This window comes from Rutilus rutilus, assembly GCF_951802725.1.
Source record: "Rutilus rutilus genome assembly, chromosome: 19".
In the NCBI taxonomy this organism is placed as follows: Eukaryota; Metazoa; Chordata; class Actinopteri; order Cypriniformes; family Leuciscidae; genus Rutilus; species Rutilus rutilus.
In genome coordinates, this window is record NC_140232.1 from 27052716 (window position 1) to 27066617 (window position 13902).

The 13902-nt window shown below is 38.5% G+C and overlaps 1 protein-coding gene across 1 annotated transcript in view; it reads left to right on the forward strand.

Annotated features, from left to right (window-relative positions):
- The window catches only part of agbl4 (AGBL carboxypeptidase 4), a 347216-nt gene that overhangs the window by 109076 nt on the left and 224238 nt on the right, over positions 1 to 13902 (forward strand). The window contains exon 4 of the mRNA XM_084388551.1: positions 11479 to 11573. Coding sequence (XP_084244677.1) covers positions 11479 to 11573 — 95 coding nt within the window. The remainder of the gene's footprint in view (positions 1 to 11478; positions 11574 to 13902) is intronic.

Sequence of the window (13902 nt, forward strand, 5' to 3'; positions counted from 1 at the left end):
TCCATGTATTAAAATGCATTGTGACTTCATTTCATTATGGGAAATGTAAGTTGACGTAGACAAACCAAGAACATTGATTTTTTGCATGCACAATAGCGTGACTCGGGCCACATGAGCCACCGGGATAGGGTTAAGTATTACAAACACGTATACAAAGGTCTTTTCCTCATAGCTGTGCACGGAGCCATCAGTAGGTTAATGGAATGCTTTTAAAGCTCTCCAAGCATCATTGTGTGAGTGACTGTGACCTTTTGCATTGTGTCGTCTGTGTTTTGCTGGACCGTCAGTCAAAGGCGATGGAGAGACCTAATTAAACATGTTAGAATCACATGTTGCTGCCACACAATGGAGCAGTAGATTGCGATTGCCTTTTCACTGAATATGGTAAAAGCGCCCACTTCCTGGTTTTCCAGTAGAATTAAATAATCGTGCACAAAAGGCTCTGAATGCCTGAACCAAACAAAAGGTCTACATGCCTGCTGCTTCAGAAATGCCTGCCGGAGTTTTCTGTTATCTGATATCACAGTTATTGAATACAACCCTTTTTTTAGAAGGAAATTAAAAGCTGACATTAAATTGCAGCTCAACATGCTCACAGCTTGTGAGTATGTGAAATTTCTCTTCTCTCCTTTTCTCTAGAATGTGTTTTTGCTAAATCAGATTAGTTTTTTTAAAAGCAGAGCTTTGAAGTCAGACATATGCCTTGTTAGCTTGTTTCTAAAGGTTCTGTGCCCAGTTGCAACTAACCCTTTCCAATAGTTCAATAGTAATTTTGAGGTCTCCACTGGTCCACTTGGATCCGAAAACCCGAGGTCCGACCCGAGCGCGTTCGGGTCCAAAACTTCAATGAGTGCCTCGGACACGGGTCAGGTTTGGTATTATTGACCTCAGGTCTTGGGTAATTTGAAATACAGTAAATGTGCTTTTTTCGAATGGACCCGAGAAGACCCAAATTCTTTTCAACTATGTCTGGCATTTAACAATTTCATTATTTAAAACAATTCTATGAAAACGTTGTTATCTCACTTTTTCTAAGTTCTCTCTGAATCCGCGCTTCTACGTGCAATGGACTGTGCATTTTTGAGAAACGTTTGTAACCCCACACACAGAAATCCATCTTATAGCTATGAGATCCATCAGGAAAAGCCACTCGCTTCATTATGCTGCGTGTTCATGCAGGGCTTTTCTTTTTTTGTGTGTAGAAGCCCTTCGCCGGAGATGAGGTAAATAGCGTTGCAGACAACACTAGCGAATCCATAATTTATTAGGCGATTAAATCGATTACATTTTTGATCGAACTATCAAATTTATTTTTCCAATCCACTGGTCACAATTGAAAGCTGAACAATATAACTTGTATCCATCTGGCAGGCAATAAAATTAAGTAATAATAAATAGGTAAATAAATAAATGAAAGTAATGGAGCAGCGGGCAAATCAGTCAGTGGGGCTGCAGGCTGTGCACACGTCAATGCTGTTTACATCCGGGTCCAGTCAGGTTCCAAAATAAATGCTGTCGGCTCGGACTCGGGTCTAATTTTATCAGCTCTGTCTCGGGTTTTACTGTAAAGAAAAAAAAATGCACGTCGGATTCGGGTAAAGAGTGATTTGGGTCGAGTCTGTTGATGCAATCTGTATTATCACATACATTATATTTTATATATATATTTATTTATATATTAGTTTAACGCTTTAAAAATGCAGCATCTGTTTTTTTCTGTCATCCATCCAGTGTATGATCACGCTGTCATTCATTCAAGTGCTATTAAACCATTCAAGCACACAGAAAACAATAACCTAAATACTGACGTGTTGTCTGTAAATCCCCTGTCTGTGTGACAGACACACACGACTCGTGTGCACAGTTCTCTTTCGCACTTGAACGGACAAAAACAAAAGTATGCCAAAATGCCTGCTTTGTCGAGTATCCTCGTAAGCACAGTCTTAAATAAGTTAAATAAAGTCTTAAATCACCGTAAAGTCAAGAGTTGTGAGGACATCAGATGTGTCAGCTCCACTTCATGTGCTTCAGATCTTAAAGTGACAGCAGCCTAATAAAGCTGCTGCTGTCTGTGATTATTGTGAATCAAAGAACAAAAGATAATTAAAATCCTTTAATAAAGGATTACCTGTTAGATAAAATTTATAAAATAACTGTCTTTATGTTGTTTGTGCATTCATTTGGAGATTAAAATTAATACAATATAAACTATATATTAAAAACTTTAATGTTAGGTGCGATTAATTGCGATTAATTACAGAAAAATGTGTGATTAATTGTTACGTTTTTTTTAATCGATTGACGGCACTAATATGTACATAAATATTGTGCTGGTGACTTGACTGATCTTTTGCACACTAAGACACAGCAAAGAATGTACTTTTTAAAGAAACTGCTTGTTTTTAATGTCAATAACAAAATGCTTCAAATGTTTTATACTGCTTTTATTGAAAGTGTTTTAACTTGCTTTATTATCTGTTGGTTTGGAAATGCCCTGAATCACAGAAAAATATAATCAGAAAAACAGTTACTACTGCCAGCAAGTTACTTGGGATAACATTACCGAGCATTGAACACATTTACAAAGACTGAATGGTGAGAAAGGCCAATAACATTGAATGTGATTACACACACCCGTTGTCATCTCATTTTAAATGATTGCCATCTAGTCGCCGTTTCTGCCCACCCCTTATGACCAAGAACAGATCCAAAGTTTATTTTGTACCACAAGCCATAAAAGCCTTAAATCAGTCAAGATAATGTCCAGCTGGCCTGGTCAGACCCAAGGGAGTATAGTGCATTATAGTGTATTGCATTGTATTGTATTTGTTTGTGTCAAATGTCTGATGTTTTGTCATGAAGTGCCTTGCGACTGCGCCGCAAACCCAATTGCCCCACGGGGACAATAAAGTTATCTACTACTACTACAAAGCAAGGTTATATTTCCATAATTCTCTCAAAATTGTTAAAATTACATTTTAACCTTCATAATGGAATTCCAGATGTACTTATACACTGTCAGAAATAGGGGTATAGGAGTCCATTTCTGTCCCCTAAGGTACAATCTACACTAACGTACCCCATAGGGCTTATTATTGGACCTCAAGGTACATATACACTCACCTAAAGGATTATTAGGAACACCTGTTCAATTTCTCATTAATGCAATTATCTAATCAACCAATCACATGGCAGTTGCTTCAATGCATTTAGGGGTGTGGTCCTGGTCAAGACAATCTCCTGAACTCCAAACTGAATGTCAGAATGGGAAAGAAAGGTGATTTAAGCAATTTTGAGCGTGGCATGGTTGTTGGTGCCAGACAGGCCGGTCTGAGTATTTCACAATCTGCTCAGTTACTGTGATTTTCACGCACAACCATTTCTAGGGTTTACAAAGAATGGTGTGAAAAGGGAAAAACATCCAGTATGCGGCAGTCCTGTGGGCGAAAATGCCTTGTTGATGCTAGAGGTCAGAGGAGAATGGGCTGACTGATTCAAGCTGATAGAAGAGCAACTTTGACTGAAATAACCACTCGTTACAACCGAGGTATGCAGCAAAGCATTTGTGAAGCCACAACACGCACAACCTTGAGGCGGATGGGCTACAACAGCATAAGACCCCACCGGGTACCACTCATCTCCACTACAAATAGGAAAAAGAGGCTACAATTTGCACGAGCTCACCAAAATTGGACAGTTGAAGACTGGAAAAATTTTGCCTGGTCTGATGAGTCTCGATTTCTGTTGAGACATTCAAATGGTTGAGTCAGAATTTGGCGTAAACAGAATGAGAACATGGATCCATCATGCCTTGTTACCACTGTGCAGGCTGGTGGTGGTGGTGCAATGGTGTGGGGGATGTTTTCTTGGCACATTTTAGGCCCCTTAGTGCCAATTGGGCATCGTTTAAATGCCACAGCCTACCTGAGCATTGTTTCTGACCATGTCCATCCCTTTATGACCACCATGTACCCATCCTCTGATGGCTACTTCCAGCAGGATAATGCACCATGTCCCAAAGCTCGAATCATTTCAAATTGGTTTCTTGAACATGACAATGAGTTCACTGTACTAAAATGGCCCCCACAGTCACCAGATCTCAACCCAATAGAGCATCTTTGGGATATGGTGGAACGGGAGCTTCGTGCCCTGGATGTGCATCCCACAAATCTCCATCAACTGCAAGATGCTATCCTATCAATATGGGCCAACATTTCTAAAGAATGCTTTCAGCACCTTGTTGAATCAATGCCACGTAGAATTAAGGCAGTTCTGAAGGCGAAAGGGGGTCAAACACAGTATTACTATGGTGTTCCTAATAATCCTTTAGGTGAGTGTATGTACCTTTTTGAGGGTCAAAAAGCATTAAAAAGTACATATATGTGCCGTTTCTTTTAAAGGTTACGGTACAATATTGTACCCTTGAGGGTACAGCCCCAGTGACAAGCCATTGTACCCCTAAAGGTACAATTATGTACTTTATTTTCTGAGAGTGTATTTGAATTTTTGTTAATAGTTTTTTTTATTATATTATTCATTGAACAGACAGTTAAAACATGATGTAATCTACACATTGTTTTTGTATGTGGCTCAGGTTACTCTATATTTAACCCTTGTCAAAGTGACACTATGGGCCCTATCTTGCACCCAGCGCAATTGACTTTGTACACTGACGCATGTATCATTCCTATTTTGAACCCGCGCAAAGCGGACTTTTCCCTCCACAGACGGACGTCGGTTAACTAGCAAATACACTTGCGCTCCCCGGGGCGGTTCAGCGCAAAGAGGAGGCGTGTTCCGGCGCAAACGTTCCCTCATGCTATTTTGCAGGTTTAGAAAACAATTCCGCCACTGACCAGGAAAAACCTAGTCTAAAGTCAGTGGCGCGTTGCGCATGTTATTCATGCTATTTTAAGGGCGCATGCTTGGCCATAATCAATGTAGCATGTGCACAACACGCATTACAATTTGATGCTCTCATCTACACAGAAGCAGCCGTTTTCATTTTTGCAAATCATACATTATTACTAGGAAAAATATTAGGTCTTGTAGGTCTTGATAAGCCTAGGGGCTTCTACGTATCCCTTTTCGAACAGTGTGATTATTATGCCAAAAAAAAAAAAAAAGGTTTTGTTTTTCTTGATTTTGTTTTATTTTTATTGATGGATATTTAATGTGTTGCTGTCTTTGGTTTAATTTATTTTTTAATTGTTCGAAATAAAGATTTCATTCATTTATTCATATTAATACACGAGGGAAATCATTGTTGTGTCCATGAAGATGTGAAAATAAAATAGGCATAAATCTAGCTTACACATTTAATCATACGCCCAAATTATCATACGCCTGTTTAACCGAAGCTAATTTGGGTGTGTTTGTTTCTCCATCCCCAATGTCACTTCTCTGTGTTTTACGGCCGTGACAAGGACGTCGGTCTCCTCGGCTGTGAACCGCTCCTGGCGCGCGCCTGGCAAATCCGCCGTTATAATAGGAATCCGCTTAGAAAAAGCGCGCCTGCTCTTAAAGGGAATGTGAGATGTCGCTCTGATTGGTTTATTTCACGTTACGCCCAAACCACACCTATGAATAATGAAGCTACTTCAGACCAACCCCTTTTAGATTTGCGTCGGGCGCAGGAGTCATTTATCCCGCCGGGAAAATAGCAACAGCGCCGAGACCCGCCCACAAAGTTACTTGCGCTTTGCGCTTTGACACTTGCGTTTCAGATCGTTAAAATAGGGCCCTATATGTACTTTTATATGACCCACTGCATGCTGTATTATTCAGTGTTATTAAGCTAATATATCTACATTGAACTTTCTTAGTAAGAACATGACTTACAGAGGGCAAAGTACATTATTTATGTCTCCCTCCATTTAGACAATTCTCTTAAATATTTCAGCAGTGTTTTCCCCAGAGCAGGGCTCTGCAGATCGATCAGTATCAAAAGACACCGTTTGCCCCCAAACACTGTTTGACATCCAGCTATTTCTGGTCAGGAGCACTGTGTAGGTCAGTGATTCTTGGCAGCCTTTTTCCTCATTCGCTTTTCTTTTAGATTCTTTTTCTCTGTCTCTTAACGGTGTAAATCATTAGTTCACCTGTGCAACACAGAGCAGCTTGTTGTTGAGTTGTAGGAGAACTTCACCTCTAGAGCGCGCGTGTGTGTGTGTGTGTGTGTGTGAGTGAGAGAGACTCATGGAAATAAGAGGATTCTTCTTTAATCCCAGAATCAGTTTTTAATGAGATCTTTACTTAAGATGTATATTATGTATTCCTCTAACTTTTCTTTCTTCTTCTACATGTGGTGCAACAGCAGGCATTACTTCAGTATTCAGTGTCACATGTTCTGTCATAAGTCATTTTAATATGTTGATTTGGTGCTCAAGAAACTTTTCTTATAGTTATTAGTGTTGAAAATTGATGTGCTGCTTAATATTTTTCTGGAAACTTTGATCCTTTTTTTTTTCAGGATTCTTTTAATAGAAAATTCAAAACAGCAGCTTTTATTTAAAGTAGACTATTTTGTAATCTTTTGTAACACTGTAAAAGTCTTTTACTTTCTCTTTTGATCAATTAAATGCATCCTTGGTAAATAAAAGTTTTTTTTTATAATAAAAACAATTACTGACCCCTAAATTTTAAGCAATAATTTGTATGTAGATGTTTAAATAATTTAACTAAATTAGTATTAAATATGTATTTATTATGTGAATAGTAATTTATTTGTAATATAACTATATATTTGTGATATCAATATAAAATAATAAAATAAAAAGAGTTGCCTGTTACACAACATTTATGTAGTTACTTTTTTTTAACTAGTTTTCTGTTCTTAGTGACCAACATTTATATGTTGATGAAGTGGTTTCTTCCAGTCAGATTGCCAGAATAACCTTCAGAGTGGACCACATTTTAAGTCAAAAGTCAGGCTCTGTGACACAAGACTTCAGTCTGAATTCTGAATATGTGTCAGTGTAAAAAGCACTGAAAGAACTTGACATGCCTGATGGAAATGACATCTCAGGCAGGCTGGATGGTAATGTGTTCCTGTCTCTCTATCAGTAATTAAATGTACCGTTCTCACAGTTCCTCCATGACCAGCTCTGCACTGAGCTGTGCTGCTTTGGGAACCAACTCCAAATTACTCCTCAATGTAGATACATTGGCTTAACTAACGCAAGGGAGCCCACCAGTGACTTTCAGTATGTATGTGTGCATTTTTTCTCTTTCCTTACATAAAGCTCTTAATGAGCCTGAGATGAGATGTGTGTCCAATTTAACCCACACCCCTCCCTTCTTCTGAGTAACTCCCCTGTTGACTGTGATGATGCCGTAGGAAATAATGACATAAAGAGGGAAGCTTCTCATGGTACTGTGAATACAAGTGGTGAAGAGGTAAGAATGATATAAATCAATTCTGACAATGTCAACTAGTCAACTAAAGGAATCAACTTTAAACTTCACAGCAGCACTCAGCTTTGTTGTGCTGGGCTTGTCTGAAAATGGCTGCCCTCTTTGCATGAGCCTCATGGGAAAACATCCTCAAAATGTTATTTAATTTAATGTTAGACTGCGTATGTTTGGTTTGAATGAAATTTGTTATACTTATCCGGCTTGTCATGACACTTATTATACAGCTTATAATATTTGATTATGTTTGGTCAGTCATGGCATTCAATAGTTAAATATGTTTGTGTAATACCTGCTAAAATGTGGTTCATGGCATCATACCGGTACTTTCATGTCTCTCATTTCACTCTACAGTCTCTCATTTTATATTCCAAGGAAATTGCCACATACTGACTGTAGTAAAATAGCTTTAAAAGACTTATTAATATTAAATTTAATATATATGTTGAGCATTAAATCTTTTCTAGAAGTCTAGAAGTTCAGGGGTCCAGTTAAAGCAAGAAAATGAAAACATTGCTTAAAAGAACAAAAGCAACCCTTGAGAAACATTGACTTATGCAGATTAATAACGATTATTTTTTCGTAAAAATTATTGCAATATTATTGTAGAATATTTTCTTGGCCAAATTGTTTTCAAATGTTGTAATGGACTGTTTTTCATAGCAGAAACTTAAGATAATCTACAAGACAATAATTTTGATGTACATGTATTTATTTATGTGGTAATTTGTTGGGTTGAGTTGGTGGTGCACATAAAGATTATGGGCCCTATCATACACCCGGAGCAATGCATCGCCAAGTGTCTTTTGCTAGTTTCAGCCCGACGCAGTTATCATTTTCACGTCCTGGGCCACGTTGTGCCCATTTTCTTGCTGGTCTGAAACCGAGGTGTGTTCAGGCACATTGCTATTTTGAGGCAACTGAAATAGACTGCGCCATTGACCAACTGAAACCTGGTCTAAAGTCAATGGCGCAGTATTTTTTTTGTTATTTAATGAGCGTGTTAGTAATGTGCGCCTATAGGCGGGTTCACAACGCACGTACATTCTGCTTATTACACACACAGGGACTTGCAGCAGCACACAAACATGCCAAATATTAAAAATAAAAGGATTACAATGTAAAAGATTATTATTGTGTACATAAAGATATGGTGGAATCCGGCTTGTCCCATAGATGGTCTGCTTGCGGACTTTTACCTCGCGCACGAGCAGTTCCGTTTGCGCTCTGGAGACGCGTTCAGTCTTTCTGCTTGCAAATTCCGCCATGTAAATAGCGAATCCGCCATGGCGTGAGCGTAACTGACTTTTAAAGGGAATGGGAGATGAGACTCTGGCTGGTTTATTTCACATTACACCCAAAACACACCCATTACTCGTCAACATTTTGAAACCATGCGCTGCGCGCGCCGACCATTTTTTCCCGTCGTTAAACTAGCAAAAGTGGATTTGGACACACCCTTGCGCCGTGTGCTTTAGACCATGCGCTTAGATCGTTAAAATAGGGCCCAAAGTGTGTTTGAGTCTGGCATGTTTAAAATTAAAATTTGATACGCCTATTTATTTTGTTAGCTGCATTTAGCATTGTTTTTTTCCCTGCTGTCGTATGACCCAGAGAACCACTGGATGGAGAGAGAACTGACCCTACCTTGTCCCACCCTCAAGTCAGACAAACCCCAGCAATACATTCCAGTCTAGACCCAGAAACCATCTGCCAAAGCAGACAATCTGAATTTTGTGGTGAAAAAAAAGAAGAAAGAGTGGCGTGATGTAAAGGTAGTGGAATGAGGATGTATTTGCCTGTGGGAAAAAAAAGACTGAAAGTAGGCTGGCAACAGATGTGTAGGGCAGTAAAAGTGTAATTGAAATGCCAGCAGCAATGGTCTTATCTACCCGTTCCAGCAGCTACCTCGCGTCTGAACATCAGTTAAATGTCATTTTAGCCCTGGCTGATTCAGGCCGACCACAATCCCCCATCTTCTGTGACTGCAGCCACTGATGGGAGGGGAACAGCGGGATGGATAGATGGGGGGGTTGGTGGAGAAAGCGGGCACTGAGAAAAAGAGAGAATGGTTGTAATTGGATTTCGTTTGCACACTGTTGACTTCCATCACCTGGGCTTAATTGGGAATTTGATATGATTTATCACAAGGAGTCATTTACAGTTTGGACATGTCATTATTAGCATTGTCTGTACTGTTTATACACTTCATATTTCATAAACTTCATTCTCCCATTATATGTTAGAAAAAAGGGTTCGAAGAAGAATCCACCTGCCCTCAAATTGCCCCAGACATGCTGCAGTGACCCCAGGTCTACACTCACGTCAAGTGGGTAAAAAGAGGGATGTGACAATAGAGCACCGCTAACTGTAGGTAATAGGCCTTACACCAGGCACCAGGCTGCATCCCAATTCATTTGCTTCTACTACACAGTAGAAGTAATGTATGATGTATGATAAAAAAAAAAAAAATGTACCACTGCCAGTGGGGAAACTTGGAATTCATTTTTGATTTGAGGTTGTGTCAATTATAGAATCATGGCTTAAGCAAATTGGTATTGGTCATAATTGTGCTTTAATTGTTATTGTTAATAGTATGAATTATTTTGTTCATAACTACAACTACATTAGCATGATCCAAAATAAATATTGTTACTTAATAACATTAAGTTTGTGCATAAAAAAAAAAAAAAAAAAAAATTCTTAGCTTTGGTCTCCCATTCCTATTCATTTTCAGTGCATAAAAATATTGAAGCAAACTGTCACAAACTCTTCCTCTCATAGTGCAAAGGGGTTGTGGGTAATATTAGCCCAAGTACCCACTGAAAATATTCCCCTTTTGGAATACTAATTTTCGAACATACTATGATTTGGGACATACCTCAATACCTGTATACAGTATGGATAGCATACAAGCTGGAATGCAACTCAGGTGTTCTCTAGGTCCACCAAACCCTGCGTCTCTTCACCTCTACACAGCCTGACCTTCACTTCCTGCAGTGTTGTGTTTCTTTCTAAACTACAGTTGCAGACAGTGTTTGTTTTGTGATTTGTGTAGTTCCATATGTTGGTGGAAATGATAAGAAACTCACATCCTTCTACAGTTTTGCCTCTATTATCTCACGTGTATTATAAGTTCACACAATCTTCGCATTACGTAGTCAGCGAGATCCTGCAAGATTCTTTTAACACGTTTGGTGTCTCGTACAGCACTTCACATTTGCACTGCTAATTTTGAAACTCACTGTGAGGTTTTGTGAAGAGCAGCCCGATTGAGCATTTCAGATCTTTGCTGTTAGTTTAAATGGTTCATAAAGTTTTTATTTTGTTTGTATATTGTGAATATTATTGATTACAAAGCACCACAAATTGTTCCATCTGCCTATGATGACACACAACAATTTATCAGAAGCTGCAAAATACTCAGTGCCATCAAAGTTAAAGTTCAATGTTTTACCAAATTCATAACAACACGCATACTACAGTATTTGCAGACAATTTAATGTGCTATAAAGGTCAGACTGCTGCTATGATTACTACAAAATTGTAACTACCGTCACTATGGCATCTCTGGGGCATTTATGATTCAGCAGAATGGACTGGATCAAAGCCCTTCACTGGAGAATGGAGTTGAAGTTGGATTTACCAAAAAGATTGTGAAGTTCATGGATGTTATGAATGTAATAAATATAATCAAGGTTTTGTTTGAGATTGTTCGCATTGGCAACTCGGTGAGAATCAATTTCATGCTTTTTTATTTGCTGTAAGCCACTTTATTTATGTATTTATTTTAACATGTATTTATTTATTGTTTCTTTATAGTGATCTAAACGATTTCTGATTTAACTGTCCCTAAATGTCATATACAACAAAAACTAAACTCAATTTCTATTACTGTAAGTCCATTTTAATTTTGTTTTGTAGTGCACATTTATAGTTTTTCAGTTACAAAAATGTCAACTCTCATTTTTGTAGGGGTCTTTTTTCCACTGCTGTGTGCATTTTCATATATAATAAAATAACCATGGTTCCATCTCACAAAAATATCTGTTTCTATTGTTTCAGAGGGTGATTTTCAACATCGTGAACTTCAGCAAGACCAAGAGCCTGTACAGAGATGGGATGTCCCCCGTGGTGAAGTCGACCAGCCGGCCTAAATGGTATTCATACCCTCTGCAAATATCACATCTCCACCTACACACTGTTCACCACTGCGCTTTCCACGCTTTAATTCCAAATAACAAATCCACGTAGTTTCCATGTGTGTAATGCTGGCCCAAGCATGGGTTCCACACATGCCCTGCAGACACGGCGAATAAGACTTGACTGTGTACACTGTCGTCATATCTGACTCACAATATCTGCCTTATCTCTCTTCCACAAACAACAGGATTTTTCGTTACCACCTCTTTTGAGTTTTCACACTGCCAGTGTTCCTTAAAGGAAGCATTCAACACTTTCTCACTTTCTCTAACTTCTCCAAGTTGACAATGGTGTGTTTGATGTTCCAGATGAGAGGTTGTGTTGCTGGGGATGTTTGGTCTCCATGGTGACGCCATCTGGGTAGAAAAAGGGACAGTAACAGGGCTGTTGATAGAGAAATTGTGAGAAATGCCAGAGAAGGAAGTGAGCTTCAGGCTGGACAAACTCATCATAGGCGCCATTTTCTCTAAACGTGTTTTGTGTGTCTTTTAATCAGCTTGTCTCTTTGCGCTCTGTCAGCGGTAGGGATGGTTTTATTAGACACACATCTGCCTTCATGGAGGAGGAGATGCGTGAAAGACAAATGCAGTCCCCTAGCTGTGTTTATTTTTGGATGTGTGTTAAATGGCTACATGTATTGCATCAACGTAAAGATAAGATCAAATCCTTCCTGCTCTATGTGAGATCTGCTATTCTTCACATATGGCTTATTTGATCTCTTGTCTATGATTATGCCAAATGCTGAACTACTGAAGCTAATCTCCATATACACATTTAAAGACTCAGTTTCTTGTTTTTTGTCTAGTTGTTGTGTACTTTACTAATCACAGTCTAGGTGTGTTACAACATGTCTCTGATTATTTATGATTTATGATCCTGCAATTTGTTTTTCACATAAATTTGCTTTTATAAATGTATTATTATTTTATAATGTAAATTATTACAGAATAAATTGCCTTACCTTATATGGTTTATACTGTAAATTCATGAAAATTGGAGGAATTAAAAATATATATTATATTATACTATACTTTATTATATGAATTATATTTATTAGTGAAAACAGTGGTTTAATGTTTAATGATTTTGAAAAAGACTATTGTGCCCACCAAGACTGCATTTATTTGATAAAAAATGAAATTATATTTCTGCACACTATAATGTATTTTTTTTTTTTTTTTGCACTTATTGCAGCAACACATTTCAGTCTTATAGTGTACGACTGCTTTTATAGTGTGCCAGTGTACTTTGAGCACTTTCCAACAACTTTGGAAAAAGTTAAGTTTGCAAATCCCTAATTACTAAACACGTACCCACCCACACACACACACACACCGATACATCCACGCCTCCTATCAGTATCAATCAGAGTGGTGCATTACCATTCAAACACTCATCTGCCAGGTTGAATTTTCATGGGTCATGCCGTCTGGGCAGGTGAGGCCTGTCAGAGGTAATAGCAGGGAACTGATGGATGCAGAAGTGTGTGTGCATCCATACGGGTGCGTACGAGAGCCACTACGCCACGTTATCCTGACGCGCCGAACAGAGGTCATGTGACAGAAAATACCCGCTCAACGGAAGCCTTGACATCTGTCACGAGTCGATCAAGGGCATTCAGACAAATGGCAGGCATCTGCCAAGGGAGCCTGTCTTCCTCTGCCAAACCCTGGTCACGGCCTAATGGGACAAGACAATTAGATGGAGATGCTGCCGGAAAACAATGGACTGCAAAACATTTCACAGTCAAGCTGACGTCTCCTACGTGCCCATGTTAAACATTTCCCTCAGGAGAGTGCTGGGGGTATTTAAGAGTTTGTAGCAAGTCATATCTCAGTTTTTATAGGCCTGCGCCCCTCAAACATCTCTTTAGAAAATGAATTGCTATAAGGTAGCACAATTATGATAAAGAATAACTGTTTATAAATACACACAATTACATTATATTTCATATCTGTGCATAATTTGACAATATTGCAGCTTTACTGGAAATGATTCAGATTAAAAATAGTATGCTCACAAATTATATTTACATTGATTTTCACTTTTTGTTCAGGTTATCATAGTTTTAAGGCATGCAACAATTTATAATTTAGTGATTTTAAGATCTACATACAGGTCAGGTACAAGGTAAAAACACTACAAATCATTAAAAAAAATTGCAAAAATAAAGGACGGAGGCTTGGTAGAAGTTTTTAATGTGACCTTAATATAACCAAAAAGAAACAAGTTAGTTTAATCTGTTTTCGTTAGTTTTAGTAAAAATGAACCCCTGGGACATAATTG